The sequence below is a fragment of the Rhinopithecus bieti genome, unplaced genomic scaffold (assembly GCF_001698545.2).
Source record: "Rhinopithecus bieti isolate Rb0 unplaced genomic scaffold, ASM169854v2 scaffold_71387, whole genome shotgun sequence".
NCBI lineage: Eukaryota > Metazoa > Chordata > Mammalia > Primates > Cercopithecidae > Rhinopithecus > Rhinopithecus bieti.
In genome coordinates, this window is record NW_016826726.1 from 99,922 (window position 1) to 116,563 (window position 16,642).

Below are 16,642 nucleotides of genomic sequence, written 5' to 3' on the forward strand. Positions count from 1 at the left end.
CCGAGCCGCCGCCGCCGCCGCCGCTGCTGCAGTCGGCATCCATCAGCGGGCGGGGGTGTCGCCGAACAGGCTGCTCCGCAGAGCCCGCCGCGACCCCGCGCCGCCCCGCCCCGCGGCCTGCCTGCCAGAGGAGCCGAGGGGGCCGCCCCTCGCCCAACCTGCCCGACATGGGGACCCCGGGCCCAGGTAGGCACACGGGGATCAGGTGGCTCTGGGGCCGGGGGCTTGCAACATCGAGGCCCAGCCGCCAGCCCTGGGGAGGAACGGGGGCGAGGCCGAAAACTGAGTTTTCAGGCTGTTGGTCCCCTGGCCAGTGTGGGGGAGGGTCTCGCTGTTCCTCCCCACCTACCGGTCTGCAGCCTCCTCCAAGGCCTGGAGAGAGGATCCGGAGGCTGGGGGGTGGGGGAGTTTGGTCCTGCTGTAGGATGAGCGGTGGGTGGGCGCTGGGCTCCCACCGGCTGGCCCACTCTCTTTTCCGAGAGCACTCCTGCTGCCGCCTCCGGAGGCCAAGGGCTCTCTGGATTTCTCCTGCTTCGGACGCTGCAGGAGGAGCTCTTGGCTGGAGCCTGGGATGCTGGCGAGCTCTTGCCCTCATCTCTCCTCACTCTGGTTACGGACCCTTCCCCGCTCTGGGCACGGACCCTTCCCCGCTCTGGGCTTGCCTCCCCTCTTGTCTCCCTTACAAGTACCTCAGAGCTGCTAGCAGGGATCTTAGCCCTAGGACTTCTGCGGCTCCGGCCTGGCATTGCCCTCGCCAGTGACTGTCCCCTAATCAGAGGGAGAGGGCTTGTGTGTCCCACTTGTGTCTGGCACCTTCACACTTGGGGAGGTCCAAGGGCCTGAGAGGCTGGGGTCTCAGGGATAGGCATGGGGGGGCCAATGTCTACAGCCACTGGGCTACTTACTGGGCGCAGAGGCCACTGATTGGCAGACCTATATGGCTCAAAGTGGTCCATGGAGACCTTGAAGGCTGGACAGAGACCAAGAGGGAGTTCTGGGGATGCTGATCTCTCCCTCAGCTGCCAGCCATGGTTGTTGCTTTTCCCTCGGAGCTCTGAGGATGCATTGGTGGGGGAGAGAGCACCACGTGTTCCCACATTCACTTCTGGATCTGCATAGCACCTCCTCTGCACCCAAAGGTGGGAATGTGAGACGGCCAGATTTAGGACCTCACCAAGGCTGTGCGGGGTCCAGCGACTTGGCTCCATTCCCACCCCGTCCCCCAACTCCCAGCATTAGGAGCCTTCCAGAATCAGTGGCAGTTGGGCCAGGTCGAGATCTGGGGCCTGGATGGTGCCCTCCGCAGCTCCTGGAAGGCTCAGTGCCTCCTGTCCCGGGCAAGGGTGTGGAGAATAGAGGCAGCTGTGTGCCTGTCTGCCCACCCATTCCTCCAGATGGAGCCTGCGGCAGAGGCAGCCTGTGCCAGCCTCCTCTGTGAGCCACCGTGGCCCAGGGAGGCTCTGCCAGCTCTGTGCAGGGATGGAGCTGGCTTCTCCTGGCCAGCCTGAGGTCATGCCTGCCTGGCAACCCAGGCACAGTATTTGTGGCATGCAGAGCACAGTCCCTGGGATTTCAGTGGCACCTCAAGGCAATCCTGGAGATAAGTGCAGAGGGCATTGTTCCTATTAAAGTCCTTCCTGGGCTATGTGACAGTCCCCCTGGGAGCTTCTTCAAGAGCTTCTTCCATAGAACCCTGCATGAAAACAATGCTTGGTCAGGTAGTCCTCACTCAGTCGATATTGAAAGGTTAAATGGGGCCTAGAGAGTAAGAGTGACTTAGCCAAGGTCACAAAACAGCTGAGCGGGGGAGTCAGCACTAATGTGCCCAGGTCTTCCACCTCTTGTTCTGGGGCTCTTGCAGCTCAGATGCCGGCTTCCCTGCTGCGGTGGCTGTGCTATAGACAGGCCTCTGCCAGGGGCTAGGCATTGTAGCCTGGAGCCTGAGGCTACCTGATCCCTTAGGAGGGGCGTTATGTTGGCCTCCCAGCCCTTGCCCTCAGTAGGTGAGCAGGAGAGGCCAGGGCTGAGAGAAAGGGCCGCCAGTGGCCCTGGACCCTCTTGGAAGTGCATAGAGCTGAGAGGATGCCAGGTGCCTAGGGATGTTCTGGCCTGAGCCTCCAGGGGGCAACAGAGAGAGTTTTCTGACTTCAGGCTGTGGTGGGAAGTGCTTTTTAGCCCCTGCAGGGACTTCCCTAAGGGCCCCTTTCTGGGCTTCTCTGTTCCATTTGTTTTTTTTTTTTTGTTTGTTTGTTTTTTTGTTTGTTTGTTTATTTTGAGACGGAGTCTCGCTCTGTCGCCCGGGCTGGAGTGCAGTGGCCGGATCTCAGCTCACTGCAAGCTCCGCCTCCCGGGTTTACGCCATTCTCCTGCCTCAGCCTCCCGAGTAGCTGGGACTACAGGCGTCCGCCACCTCGCCCGGCTAGTTTTTTGTATTTTTTAGTAGAGACGGGGTTTCACCGTGTTAGCCAGGATGGTTTCGATGTTCTGACCTCGTGATCCGCCCGTCTCGGCCTCCCAAAGTGCTGGGATTACAGGCTTGAGCCACCGCGCCCGGCCCATTTGTTTGTTAAAAGGGGATGATCATCTTGGCTGGGCGCGGTGGCGCACGCCTGTAATCCCAGCACTTTGGGAGGCTGAGGCGGGCGGATCACAAGTTTAAGAGATCAAGACCATCCTGGCCAACATGGTGAAACCCCGTCTCTACTAAAAATACAAAAATTAGCTGGGCATGGTGGCGCGCGCCTGTAGTCCCAGCTAATCGGTAGGCCGAGGCAGGAGAATCACTTGAATGCAGGAGGCGGAGGTTGCAGTGAGCTGAGATCATGCCATTGCACTCCAGCCTGGAGACAAAGCGAGACTCCATCTCAAAGGGGAAAAAGGTGGGGATGACCATCTCTGCCTGGAGATAAATACCAATGATTACACAATCAAAATGATGGTATTTATTGAACACTTACTGTATACCATGTACTGCAAGAAGTGCTTTGAGTCATTTCACAGTAACTCTATCAGATAGGTACGATTAATTATCCACTTTTTCAGAGGAGAAACTGAGGCTCAGAGAGGTTATGTCACCGGCCTAAAGTTACACAGCTGGAAAGTGTGGGATGGTCTGAGTCTAGAGCCCTTCTTTCTACCATGACATTTACTGGGGGCGATGTCTGGAAGTACCAGGTTGGTGTCCAGCGGAGCCTGGCAATTCATTGGTAGGCCAGGGCCGGTCCAGGTGGAGAGGTGTGTGAGGTGTGTTTGTGTATGTATCTCTGGCGAGGCGGGGGGGCTTTGTGGACTGAATATTACTATGGTCCTAAGGGGTAGGGGTAGGTAGGTACTGACTAAGAGCTCTCAGAGAAGGATCAGCCTTGGCCTTCTGCTTTCTGGCCAGCATCCCCCAGAAGTGGGGAAACACCAGACTCCCTGCTCCCATTGGCTTTTAGGGAAGATGGGCTGGCCCTGGACACATCCTGAGGCCCTGTGGGCAGGGAGCTGAACCTGGGTGGATGGGTGGGGGTGGAGCAGGCTGGCACTGCTTCCTTTGTGGGCTGGAGGCTTGTGGATCAGAATAGTAACAGCTAACATTTATTGAGCATTTATTACGTGCCAGGCCCAGTTTTAAGGGCTTCCATGTACAACTCACATTCTTCACAAAGCCCTGTGAGAGGTAGATGAGGTATAGGAGTTATTATTCTTCCCATTTTACAGATTGAGGGAGCTGTGGCTTAGACAGTTGTTCAAGGTCAAACAATTAGGTTGTGGGGGAGTCAGAATTCAAACCTAGGCAATATGGGTCAGAGCCATGTTCCTGAAGGCCATGCAAGGCAGCCTATAGTTTCTCAGAGGCCATACTCTGTTTTGTTCAAGGTGAAATAGTCACTCAGTCAGATGCATCCCTCTCCTCAAAGACCTCCCAGTCTAGCTGGGAGAGATGCAGACATGACACACTAAAAGTAAAGAGTGTACTATTGCATAGGCTCAGCATGGATTCCTATTTTGGTGCTCAGGGAAGGCTTCAAGAAGACGGGGACCTTTGAGCTGGGCACTGAAGGCCAAGTCGGATTTCGACGGTTGAAGGGGGAAGGGCACCCACTTCCCCAGGTCAGAGGGGAAGGAAATAGTAATGCCTTTGAAGAAGAGTGGGTGGTCTGGTGTGCGTGGAACAGATAGTGTGTGTGGCGGAGTGTGAGCTGGAAGGTGACTCAGAAAGTCAGCTTGTGTTTGGGTTTTTGATGGAGCTCTGGAATCCTCCAGACGTAGGCTCTAGTCACAGCACTGCATTGTTTTAGCCATGTGGCCTTGGGCACATCACTCAGCTGGCCCGAACCTCAGTTTCCTCATTTGTAAAATGTAGATAAACATGCTTGTCTCATAGGGACCATGTTGTGGTTGTTACATAAAGCACCTAGTATAATGCTAACACATTGCAGGAACTCAGTAAACATTACTTCTCTCCCCCTTCTGTCTCTCTTAAATGTCAGGCCAAGGTGTTTCGACTTGACATGAGTCAGGATGCTCTAGGAACCTTTGCAGGATTTTAGTCTGCTGAGGAGCATGACAGAACTGTGTTTTGGGAAGGTCCCTTTGGCAACCGTATGATCCCCAGGAGAGGACGTGACCTCATAGGAGAAACCTTAACTATGGGGACTCGGAGGGCTGGGGAGGGAGCAAGATTGACACTCACTAAGGTGTCCCTCCGGTAGTGGGTGGCTCGCCAGGTTGGAGAAGGAGGAGCTTGGAGTGGGTAAGGCCACAGGGTCAGGAATTCCGTTTGAGGCCTGGTGAGTTTGAGAAGGGCTGGTCTCCCTTTAGTCATTTGGAAGATTGGACAGCATCTTTTTTGCGCCTCTGGCTTGTTTTTCCTTTGAATTATTTCTTTTGAATAAATCCCCATCAGAGCTTCCTCTATAATAGCAGTAAATTGGGACTAAGTGTCCAACAATAGGAAGATGATTGGGTAAGCTTTGGAACATCCACTGGATAAAATAATATGCAGTGGTGAACACCCACAGAAAAACTGCTTGCAGTGGATGGAGCTGTGCAATTGCAAAGCTCTTTTGCATCTTTGATTATTTTGTGCTTATGACTGCCCTGCGACAGAAGTGGGGCCGGGGCTAGATCCTTTCTGTGTTTGAAGAGAATGATGCTAGACTCCAGTCTCCTTGAAGGCAGAGTTCACATTTTATTCATTGTTTCGTCACAGCGTGTTGCTCAGTGGTTTGCAAATACTTGTCCAATGAAAGAATGAGTGAACTAATCAAGAGGGGAAGTGACTTGATCAAGGTCACTCAAGTTGAAAGACATAGTGCCTGCCATATTCTTGCTATTCCCTGCTTGCCACATTCTTCTCACTCACCACTCACTGTCTTCGAGGGGAGTAGGACAGAGAGGTTCCCAGTGAGGACTTGGCACTTGCATAGAACAGGGCTTCAGTCTTCTTTCTGTTTTTACTAGCTGTGAAGCATTGGCAAGTTAATCTTTCAAAGCCCCATTTTACCCAGATGTAATGTGGATAGTTCAAGTACCTGGTTTTAGGGTTGTCATCAAGATGAAATAAATTAAGGCATGTAAAAATCTTGGCATGGTAACTAGCACATAGTGAAGTATCCATGAACGTTAGTGGAGATGATGATGATGTCATGATGTGATGTCATTCATGGTCTGATACAATTAATGTTAAATAGGAAAGAAGACTCTTAAGATTATCAGTATTCATATTACAGTGGTATAAAATTAGGTGTGAACGTAGATACGGATTGGAAGAAAACAGGCAGAAAATGGAGTTCCAGCAAGCATATGGGAAGTAAATAAAACAGAAAAACAAATATTTCTTTACTATTTATTTTCTTTAGTTTTAATTACAAAACAATTTGTGAAAATCTAATAATTCAGAAGTGTAGACCGGGCACGATTATAGGTTCACACCTATAATCCCAGCACTCTGGGAGGCTGAGGTGGGTGGATCACCTGAGGTCAGGAGTTTGAGACCAGCCTGGCCAACACAGTGAAACCCCGTTTCTACTAAAAATACAAAAAATTAGCCAGGCATGGTGGCTGGCACCTGTAATCCCAGCTACTCAGGAGGCTGAGGCAAGAGAATCTCTTGAACCCGGAAGATGGACGTTGCGGTGCAGTGAGCTGAGATTGCGCCATTGCACTCCAGCTTGGGTGACAGAGCGAGACTCCGTCACAAAAAAAAAAAAAAAAAAAAAAAGTGTATTCTCCCCGTAGATTCCCAAACAAATCCTACTCTTCAGTCATAGCTAATAACAGCATGTTGTGTATCCTTCCAGGATCTTTTCTATACCAACATAAACATACAAACCAGAATGGGATCATACATTGCATTATTGTTTTACAACTTGCATTTTTCATGTAACTACACATTGACATCTTTTCATGTCAGTAGATATAAAATCTATCTCAAAAATTTTTGCAATATGTATGTTATACTTTCATAATTAAGTTTTAATGGATAAACCCTAGCTAATTTGGCCAGCCCCCCTGTTGATTGACATTTGAAGTTGTTTCCAATTTTACAGTATTCTAAGTAACACTAACTGAATTCTAACAGTGTTTAGACAATGAAAATCAAGTGAGAGAAAGAGTCAGAAACCATGAGACCGTGATAGTTGCTCTCAAAGGTCTGCTGCTTCTCCCTTCTCCTGTTCCCTCCTCTCCTCACTGGAACGTGAGGGGACTGGTCTTGGAGGAGGCCATCTCTCTGTCACCCTTAAAAGGTGGTGATGTCACAGGGAGACCCCTTCTTTCACCCACCCAGTATGGAGCTCTCCTAGGAAATGTTCAAATTCTTTTAGGATGCTATAAGCTGCTGCTTGGACTATGCTGCTGCCCATACCCAGACTGTCCTTGGACAAGCTTTTTACCTTCTCTGTACCTCAGTTTGTCCATCTGTCTGGTGGTGATCTGAGCCTTTGCTGCCACTGAGTATCTGCTATATGTCAAATACTGTGCTAGAGCAAGCTTCATGTGCTTTATCTATTTTTTCTTTTCTTTCTTTTACTATTATTATTATTGTTTATTTATTTATTTATTTATTATTTTTTTTAGATGGAATCTCACTCTGTTGCCCAGGCTGGAGTACAATGGCAGGATCTCAGCTCACTGCAACCTCCACCTCCCTGGTTCAAGCAATTCTCCTGCCTCGGCCTCCCAAGTAGCTGGGATTACAGGCACGTGCCACCTGTCTGGCTAATTTTTGTATTTTTAGTAGAGACAGGGTTTCACTGTGTTGGCCAGGCTGGTCTCGAACTGCTGACCTCAGGTGATCTGCCTGCCTCAGACTCCCAAAGTGCTGGGATTACACGCGTGAACCACCACACCCGGCCATTATTCTTGTTTTTTTAAAGCGTGACAGCGTCTCACTCTGTCACCCAGGCTGGAGTGCAGTGGCATAGTCACAGCTCACTGTGACCTCAAACTCCCAGGTTCTAGTGATCCTCCTGCCTCAGCCTCTTGAGTAGCTGGGACTACAGGTGCACCCCACCTGGCTAATTTGGGGGGGCGCAGGGTAAAGACAGTGTCTCCCTGTGTTGCCCAGACTGCTCTCAAACTCCTGGGCTCAAGCAATCCTCCCACCTTGGCCTTCCAAAGTGCTGAGATTACAGGCCACCACACCCTGCCTATCTCGTTTAATTCTCACTATATACCTTGGAGGTGCAGGAGATAGTCTTTTCAATAGAGGTTAAGTAACCTGCCCGAGGTCACCAAGCCTGTGGCATCAGGATTCCAGCTCTGGCTCCTAAGCCCATGTCCGTAACTACTGTTTCCTGACCACTCTGAACAATGACTAATTGGTGAGGTCCAAGCGAAATGGTTATAAAAAGATCCTTTAAATTGTAAAGTGCCGTGCATGTGGGAGGGATTGATACTGCCGTTATTATTTCTACATCCGGAGGAACAGTAGCTTTGGTTGTATGGTCTACAGCAAGTTGGAGGTCGTGGGATGTAGCAGCATTGAGTGGGGAGAGCACTGGACTGTGAGCCAGCAAACTTGAGTCCTAGTCCTGGCTCTCCTTGGAACTGACTAGCCATGTGGCCTTGGCTGCTAAGCTGCCTGGGAAACAAGCTCACCTACTCCGTGTGGCCCTTATGCAGCTCAAATGAGATAAAGCCCAGAAGACAGCCAGCACGTTGCCCGGCTCTCAGAGGATACCCTGCTAGTGGGAGGTCTCGCTCTGCCTTCTGCATCATCATCAGGATGGGCCAGGTGGGATGCATTTCTCCGTTTTGATGCTGTTACTCTGCAGTTCTGTGCTGTCACGTGGTCCCCAGCTCACCACTGCACATCAGCCTGAGGCTCCCCGGTGGCCCGTGAAGCTTTTGGGCAAGAAGCCAAGGCTGATGGGTGGTGGCCTCTTCACATTGTTTGGTTTAAAGTGGTGTCTGTGGGTACTGCAAGCCTCTGACAAATTGCCATCTCCCCACTGCCATGTACAAACCCGAGCACCAGACAGCATGACTACAGACCCAGCTCTGTTTTTGATCCTTCTGGTCTGGCTGTGAAGGTGGCCTGAGGTCTCAGAGGCAGCTCTCTCAGCCTGTACCCTCCATCCTTTCATTCATGTCCATGTAGACATTATCACTCAAGAAAGTGAGTGTTCCATACTGGGGAAATCCCCTTGGGAAGTCACATCATCTCCAGCAAGTGAGAGAAATAATAAGCCCTGATAGGCACTCTTTCTTTTTTTTTCTTGTAATTCTTCTTTTTTCTTTTCTGACTCCGAAAGTAATACATGCTTATAGTAGAAAATGGAAAAACACAGACGAAAAGGCCCATATTTCCTTCTCCAAGGGAAGGCTATTATTAACATTTTAGTCTTTGGACTTAACTGGAGAGTATCTAATATTTTTGGAGCAAATATTTCTAATATTCTGGTACGTGTCTAGTGTTTTATAGGCATGATCTGATCTCATTTTCATAGTAAGCCTGTGAGGTATGCAAGATTATAATCATGACTTTACAGATGAACAAACTGAGGCACAAAGAGATTAAGGGACTTGCTTACGGTTCCATTGCCTTCCTTGACTTCTTAGCCTATTCTGCCTGTTCTCAGGCTCCCCTCATCCTAAATGAGCATCAGGTGGTGGATCAGTCTGATTCTGACAGGAAACAGAATTCCACTCAGATGCTTCCCCTGAGGAGATGTTAATAAAGGTGTGAGCAGGGTGAGGGGAACCCACATGGGATGCTGAGGCACCCACAAACTAACAGGGACAGAAGGCATTACCAGCTCTCGGCCTGAATAAGCAGGAGGGAGCGGTGTTACCTGAGTTCGGTGACCGGTAGAGGGGGGCAGGGAGCTGTCGCAGAGGGGCTCAGCCACTGCCAGGACCACAGAGAGAGAAATTGGGGAAGATACACCCAGGATCTTTCTCCTTCCACCTTCTGACTTCCTGCCAACGCCTTCTTCTTTATTTTTTCTTTAAGACAGAGTCTCTCTCTGTCATCCAGGCTGGAGTGCAGTAGTATCATCTCTGCTCACTGCAACCCCCACCTCCCAGGTCTGCCTCAGCCTCCCTGGTAGCTGAAACTACAGGCACCTGCCACCACACCCAGTTAATTTTTGTATTTTTGGTAGAGACAGGGTTTCACCTTGTTGGCCAGGCTGGTCTCAAACTCCTGACCCTAAGTCATTGCCCACCTTGGCCTCCCAAAGTGCTGGGATTACAGGCGTGAGCCACTGTGCCTGGCCCCTGCCAGTGCCTTCTATTGGCCAAATGGAACCAGAAGCCAGGAGACAAGGGAGCTCAAGGGACAGTCCAATGGGCCAGCCTCCTGCTTCTTCAAGCAGGCCATGGATCTGGGGGTGCAAATGGAGACTAACAACCCAGGCAGCGTGGTTGTAGGGAGATGGAAGAGACGTGTCCCCTGACTTCCCAGAAAGAAAGAGTTGTCTTAGTAACTGATTATTAAAAACATCATTCAAAACAAAAGACTTTTTTCTGCCTGGCAGTCTCTTGGTGTTTTGGTGTCTCCTCCCCTCCCCTGCCTCCCCATCTCCTCTCTCACCTGGTTCAGAATTCCCAAGAACACCTGGGCAATAGTCTTTGGTATCATCAGTGTGCAGGGTTTAGAAGAGACAGCTTTGCTTGCGCCATACATGTGGCTGTGTGTGTTCTCATGTTGTTTCACTGCTGTGCTTATGCATGCCACCATGCCTGGCCCAGGACATTATTAACTTTTGTATCTCAAAGTCCTTCCATTCTCTGTAATAGCCTTGATCTCCATGGTCTTCCTCTGATGTGGAGGACAGGGTCTCTCATCCCCGTTTGACATATGAGGAAACTGATGCTCAGAAAGAGGAAGTGGCCAGGTGTGGTGGCTCACGCCTGTAATCCCAGCACTTTGGGAGGCAAAGGCGGGTGGATCACCTGAGGTCAGGAGTTCAAGACCAGCCTGGCCAACATGGTGAATCCCCATTTCTACTAAAAATACAAAAATTAGCTGGGTGTGTGGTGGCATGCACCTGTAATCTTAGCTACTTGGGAGGCTGAGGCAGGAGAATTGCTTGAACCAGGGAGGCAGAGGTTGCAGTGAGCCAAGACTGTGTCACTGCACTCTAGCCTCGGCGACAGAGTGAGATTCCATCTCAAAAAGGAAAAAAGAAAGAGGAAGTGACCTGCCCAAAGCTGATCAGATCGGAAGTGGAAGCACTGAAGCAGCAATGGTCCTGATTCTGAGTTCAGCTCTTCCCAGTATGTTTCATTTTCAATCTTGGGAAGTCTTTCTTTAGCCAGCCCCAACCCTGGGAGAAGTCAGTACAGCTTGAGCCCCCTGAGGTTGCTGGAATGCCATATAGTGGGAAGAACTCTGGAATCAGAGATACCTGGCACAGCCTTATGACCTTGGACAAATCCATTTGCCTCTTTGAGCGTGTGCATCCTCATTAGTAAAATAATGAGAATAGTATCAGGACTTTGGATGGAAACATCAGGTGTTGAGATAAACTAAATCATCAGGAGAGGAGGGCTGGCTGGTAGCCACAAAGGCTCACAAGGTGAATGCAGCCCGGGTCTCTATCCTCAGTTGGGTAGACTAGAGGTTGTCTCTTTGTGTTCTATCCATCAGTCATCCATGTGTTCAACCATTTATCCATCTACCCCTCCATCTGATGCCAGATCTGCTGAATGTGAATTCTGGCACTGCCGTTTACTAGCTGTGTGACCTGGGGCAAGTTCCTTAACTTCTCTGCTTCGGTTTCTTCTTTTGTAAAATAGGGATAATAAGAGTACTTATTACTCATTATAGTTTATTGTGAAGATGAAGTGAGTTCATTGATGTAAAGTACTCAGATTAGTGCCTAGCAAATAGCAGACTACAAATGATAACGTTGTTGTTATTTATCAGGAACTGCGCTGAGCCCTGGGAACAATGGCTAATGAGACAAAATTCTTATCTTTATGGAGTTTATTTTAAAGGAGGGATAAAAACAAATAAGTAAATCAATCAATGATAGAAGATCAGTTTGTGATAATTACTTTGAAAACCAACCACCCAGCTGGGCGTGGTGGCTCATGCCTGTAATCCTAGCACTTTGGGAGGCCAAGGCAAGCGGATTGGCTGAGCTCAGGAATTCGAGACCATCCTGGTCAACACAGTGAAACCCAATCTCTACTAAAATACAAAATAATTAGCTGGGCAAGGCTGTGTGCGCCTGTAATCCTAGCTACTGGGGAGGCTGAGGCAGGAGAATTGCTTGAACCTGGGAGTCAGAGGTTGCAGTGAGCCGAGATCATGCCACTGCACTCCAGTCTGGACAAGAGAACGAGACTGTCTCCAAAAAAAAAGAAAAAGAGAAAGAAAACCAACCACCCAACCCAGCATGCTTGCTTAATGAATTTGAAGTTTCTGTTTGGGGTGATAAGAATTTTTGGAAATAGATAGTGGTGATTTTTGTACAACATTGTGAATGTAATTAATGCCTCTGAATTGTTACGCTTAACAATGGTTAAAATGGCAAAATGAAACAAAAACAAAACAATCTAGCATGCTGTAACCAAAAAAATAGGGGAAAGGACCTAAATAAATTAGACAGGGTGGTCAAGGGGCACACAGATTCACAATCTGAAGGTGGGAGCTGCCAAGCTGTCCATGCAGAGGGAATATTACAATCATTAAGGACAAAGCCCCAAAGCCTGGCACAGTCGAAGAACAGACAGAAAGCCAATGTGACAGGCTCATGGTGATGGTGGCGGTGTGGGGAGGCAGTAGGGGACCAGTAGTGGTGGGAGCTGATGCTGAAAAGATGGGCAACAGTCATATACAGAGGTCTGTAGCTTTGATAAGGAGTTTGTGTTTTATTTTAATGGGAGGCCCTTGGGGGTTTTAAAGAGGGCATCTGGCTGGGCGCAGTGGGTCACGCCTGTAATCCCAGCATTTTGGGAAGCCGAGGCGGGCCTGAGCTCAGGAGTTCAAGACCACCCTGGGCAACATGGTGAAACCCCATCTCTACTAAAAATACAAAAATTAGCTGGGCGTGGTGGCAGGTGCCTATAGTCCCAGCTTCACGGGAGGCTGAGGCAGGAGATTTGCTTGAATCCAGGAGGTGGAGGTTACAGTGAGCTGAAATCATGCCACTGCATTCCAGCCTGGGCCACAGAGTGAGACACCATCTCTAAAAATAATAATAATAACAATAATAATAAATAAAAAAAGAGGGTGTCCACTGAGAGTTTTGGAAAGATTCTTATGGCTGCTTTGTGGATAATAAACTCTAGGAGGGCCCGAGTGGTCACAGGGAGACTATGGAGCAGGCTGGGGCAGCTCTCCTGGAACAAGCTGATAGTGGCTTAGATTTAGGCAGTTGCAATGGTGATGGAGAAAAAGAGCAAATCCAAGTTACTGGACTCAGAGATGCTGACTCATGCTAACCCTGGTTAGAGGGCCTGATGTATAAACCAGATACCAGTTGATTCATTTTTAAGGAGTGGTTTCACTGCCAGGCTGAGTGGATATTGTCTCATCTGGGCTAGGACACCCTCTCCCTGCAGGCCACCCGGATAAAGATCCACAGCTGAGAAGGCTGCTGAGTGCCCCTGGAAGGTGAGCTAGAGGAGCCAGAGGGTGGTTAGGATGTTGAAGAGCGTCAGATGCTGACAGTCTGCTGTGCCAGCCCCAGCCCAGGCAAGCATCCCTGGCCTCACTGGGTTCTTTTCCCCCAGACAGAGCAAGTACGGGCACTGTCAGCATTTATTTCTCTGGCTGACCTTTCTCTTTTCTAATCCTGTGCATTAGGCCTTTCATATGTTAGTGTCATCAGTCTGGTCCTGCTGGCTGTCTCTTAGAAACATCTCTTTCTCCATGTCTCCATTTGTTGTGGGTGGACACTTCTGAACTCCCGTTCTCAGGCCCCTCTTCACTGCAGCTTCCCATTACTGCTGGTAATTATAGACCCTACGTCTCAGGCTTGTTTTATGGGGTGTATACCATGCTAAGTGCTTTTTTTTTTTTTTTTTTTTAGATGGAGTCTTGCTCTGTTGCCAGGCTGGAGCAGTGGTGCGATCTCGGCTCACTGCAACCTCTGACTCCCTGGTTCAAGCCATTCTCCTGCCTCAGCCTCCCAAGTAGCTGGGGCTACAGACACATGCCACCACACCCAGCTAATTTTTGTATTTTTGGTAGAGACAGGGTTTCACCATGTTGGCCAGGATGGTCTCCATCTCCTGACCTTGTGATCTGCCCGCCTCGTCCTCCCAAAGTGCTGGGATTACAGGCGTGAGCCACCACACCTGGCCACTAAGAGCTTTCTCTGTGTTATTTTCCTAAATCTCCTTCACCATCCTGAGAGGGAGGGAGGAGTATCTCAGTTTTATAAAACAGGCAACTCAGAGCCAGGCATGGTGGCTCATGCCTGTAATCCTAGCACTTTGGGAGACCAAGGCGAGTGGATCACAAGGTCAGGAGTTCGAGACCAGCCTGGCCAAGATGGTGAAACCCCGTCTCTACTAAAAATACAAAAATTAGCCGGCTGTGGGCACCTGTAATCCCAGTTACTAGGGAGGCTGAGGCAGGCGAAATCACTTGAACCCAGGAAGCGCAGGTTGCAGTAAGCTGAGATTGCTACACTCTAGCCTGGGTGACAGAGCAAGACTCTGTCTCAAAAAAACAAAACAAAAAAACAGTGGCAACTCAGGCTCAGAAAAGTGAAGTCACTTGTCCAAGGTCACAGAGTGAGCAGGCATTGGCACTAGGCTTTGGATCTGGGTGTGCCTGACTCCAAAGCCTGTGCTGTGAACCACTGAGGCACAGGGCCACCTGCTCTACCTCCGTTCAAGAGGTCCATGAATGACCATGTGAAGTCTCTAGCCCTGAGCCTGGCTGGCAGCAGCGCTTAGTGATGGGAGCCCTGTCCTTCTCCTGCACGGAGATGCTTCGACTCTCGCAAGGCTGCCTGCACCCTCCCAGCCCCGTCACTCCTCCCAAGCTCCAACCAGTCCCTCCCTCCAGGCTGTTTGGTGCTCACCTTTATAGGCTTCTCACTCTGAAGTGCCAGAACGTCAAGGTCTCCTCTCCATCCCCTGCCAGCCCCCTTCTTTCCATCTCTGGACATTTGCCCACATGGTGACTCAGCTCAAATGCTCTCTCTGCATCTTCTGTCTAAATGGCTCCCTTGGCCGGGCGCAATGGCTCAAGCCTGTAATCCCAGCACTTTGGGAGGCCGAGACGGGCGGATCACGAAGTCAGGAGATTGAGACCATCCTGGCTAACATGGTGAAACCCCGTCTCTACTAAAAAATACAAAAACTAGCCGGGCGAGGTGGCGGTGCCTGTAGTCCCAGCTACTCAGGAGGCTAAGGCAGGAGAATGGTGTAAACCCAGGAGGCGAAGCTTGCAGTGAGCTGAGATCCGGCCACTGCACTCCAGCCTGGGTGACAGAGCGAGACTCCGTCTCAAAATAGATAAATAAATAAATAAATAAATAAATAAATAAATAAATAGCTCCCTTTTTTCAACACCTAATTCCACCTTCACCCCCCACCTACCCTAGAAACTTCCTTTGGGAACTCCAGGCTACAGTCCAGATCACCAGGTCCCCAGACTCTGCTGAGAGGCTGAAACATAAATGGCAAATCTAAATCACCTCCTGCCTAAGTGTTTAGCAATTTCCTGGGTGAGCATCCTCCTCCCATGTTGCAGCCAGCTCCTCGGGAACCAGCACGTGCTTCCCTCTAGGGGCCACTACGGTGCCTGGCCCGGCCTAGCCGCACAGCAAGCTCCATCAGTCTGTGCTCACCTGGACCTGGGCAGAACCGTGCCTACGTGGCAGGCTATGTCAGAAGTCAGGGCCAGGCCCTCGGCTCCCTTTCCGTGGCCTAGTGAGAGAACCATGCTCTTATCCTTGGATATGTGAAATAAAGATTTCATCGTATATTTTTTTAAAAGATGTTATTTTTGATTTATAAATTTTTAAAAGATTTAAACAGATTTTATCTCCTTCTCATACTGCCATACCAAGCCATGTGCATCAGAAAAATTTCTTTTTTGACCTCTAACTTAAACTCATTCAAGGAATCTCCAAGTATAGTAGCAAAACCAAAAACTACAGTTAAACAGAAGAAAAAATGACTGTCTTCCTGCCACCCAGAAATAACTATAGTTAATACTTTGCTGAATTTTCCATATCTGTGCATGTGTATTCATTAACATAGAGTTAATCTGTACAAACTGTTATGTATCATGCTTTTATACTCAAATCTTTTCCATGATTTTTTACATTTTTTTCTTTAACTCTCTAGAGTGAATGAGCCATCATTTCTCTCAGTAGCCCCTGGCCATGGAATGCAGAGGTGGCTCCTGCCACGTCCTTGGTGTTCAGCCTGACCCTGAGTACTTTCTCCTTTGCGGGGTTCTGTTGGGGTTTGCTTGAGGCAGCCAAGTACAGTGGAGAGAAGGCAGACCTAGAGTTAGGATCTGGGGAGTCTGGAGGCTGGGGAGGGAGGAGAGTGGGCGGAGGAACCAGGGAAATCTGGTTTCTGAGGAAATGACTGTCAGTCGTCCTTTTTGCTCACGGAGTCTCACCTGTAAAGGAAGAGGAGTAGATTGAATTATCTCAAAAATTATCTCAAAAGGCATCCAGCTCCTCTCCTCTGTGGTTCTGGGAGCGCCGGGCATTTGCTACCAGCGGGCTCTGCTGGAGACCCAGCCAGAGGAAGACTGGGATATTTATTTAAGGTTGCTTTCCTGGCTATTTCTTTTTTTTTTTTTTTTTTTTTTGAGTATGAGTCTCGCTCTGTCGCCCGAACTGGAGTGCAGTGGCCGGATCTCAGCTCACTGCAAGCTCCGCCTCCCGGGTTTACGCCATTCTCCTGCCTCAGCCTCCCGAGTGGCTGGGACTACAGGCGCCCGCCACCTCGCCCGGCTAGTTTTGTATTTTAGTAGAGACGGGGTTTCACCGTGTTAGCCAGGATGGTCTCGATCTCCTGACCTCGTGATCCGCCCGTCTCGGCCTCCCAAAGTGCTGGGATTACAGGCTTGCTTTCCTGGCTATTTCAAGAAACCTCAGACCCAGGAAAAGTTCCGAGAGTATGAACTGAAATCAGATTGAGGCCATTGGAGAGGGAGGAGTGGAAGTGTCTCTTCCACTGCCCGGGCCCACAAGGGGTCATGTGGATTCTGCATCTCACA

The 16,642-nt window shown here is 49.7% G+C and overlaps 1 protein-coding gene across 20 annotated transcripts in view; it reads left to right on the plus strand.

Moving 5' to 3' along the window:
- EPB41L1 (erythrocyte membrane protein band 4.1 like 1) overlaps positions 1–16,642 on the plus strand; it is a 140,890-nt gene that overhangs the window by 61,814 nt on the left and 62,434 nt on the right. For 18 of the 20 annotated variants that reach the window (XR_001883685.1, XM_017863526.1, XM_017863534.1 and 15 more), the window contains exon 1: positions 7–186. The exons of 1 other annotated variant lie outside the window; for it this stretch is intronic. Coding sequence is in view for 17 of the 19 variants with exons in the window: in XM_017863526.1 (XP_017719015.1) it covers positions 168–186 (19 nt within the window). In the remaining 2 variants the exon portion in view is untranslated. Of the gene's footprint in view, positions 1–6; positions 187–8,112; positions 8,225–16,642 lie in introns of those variants that run through there. One more of the 20 variants, XM_017863530.1, reaches the window with a different exon arrangement.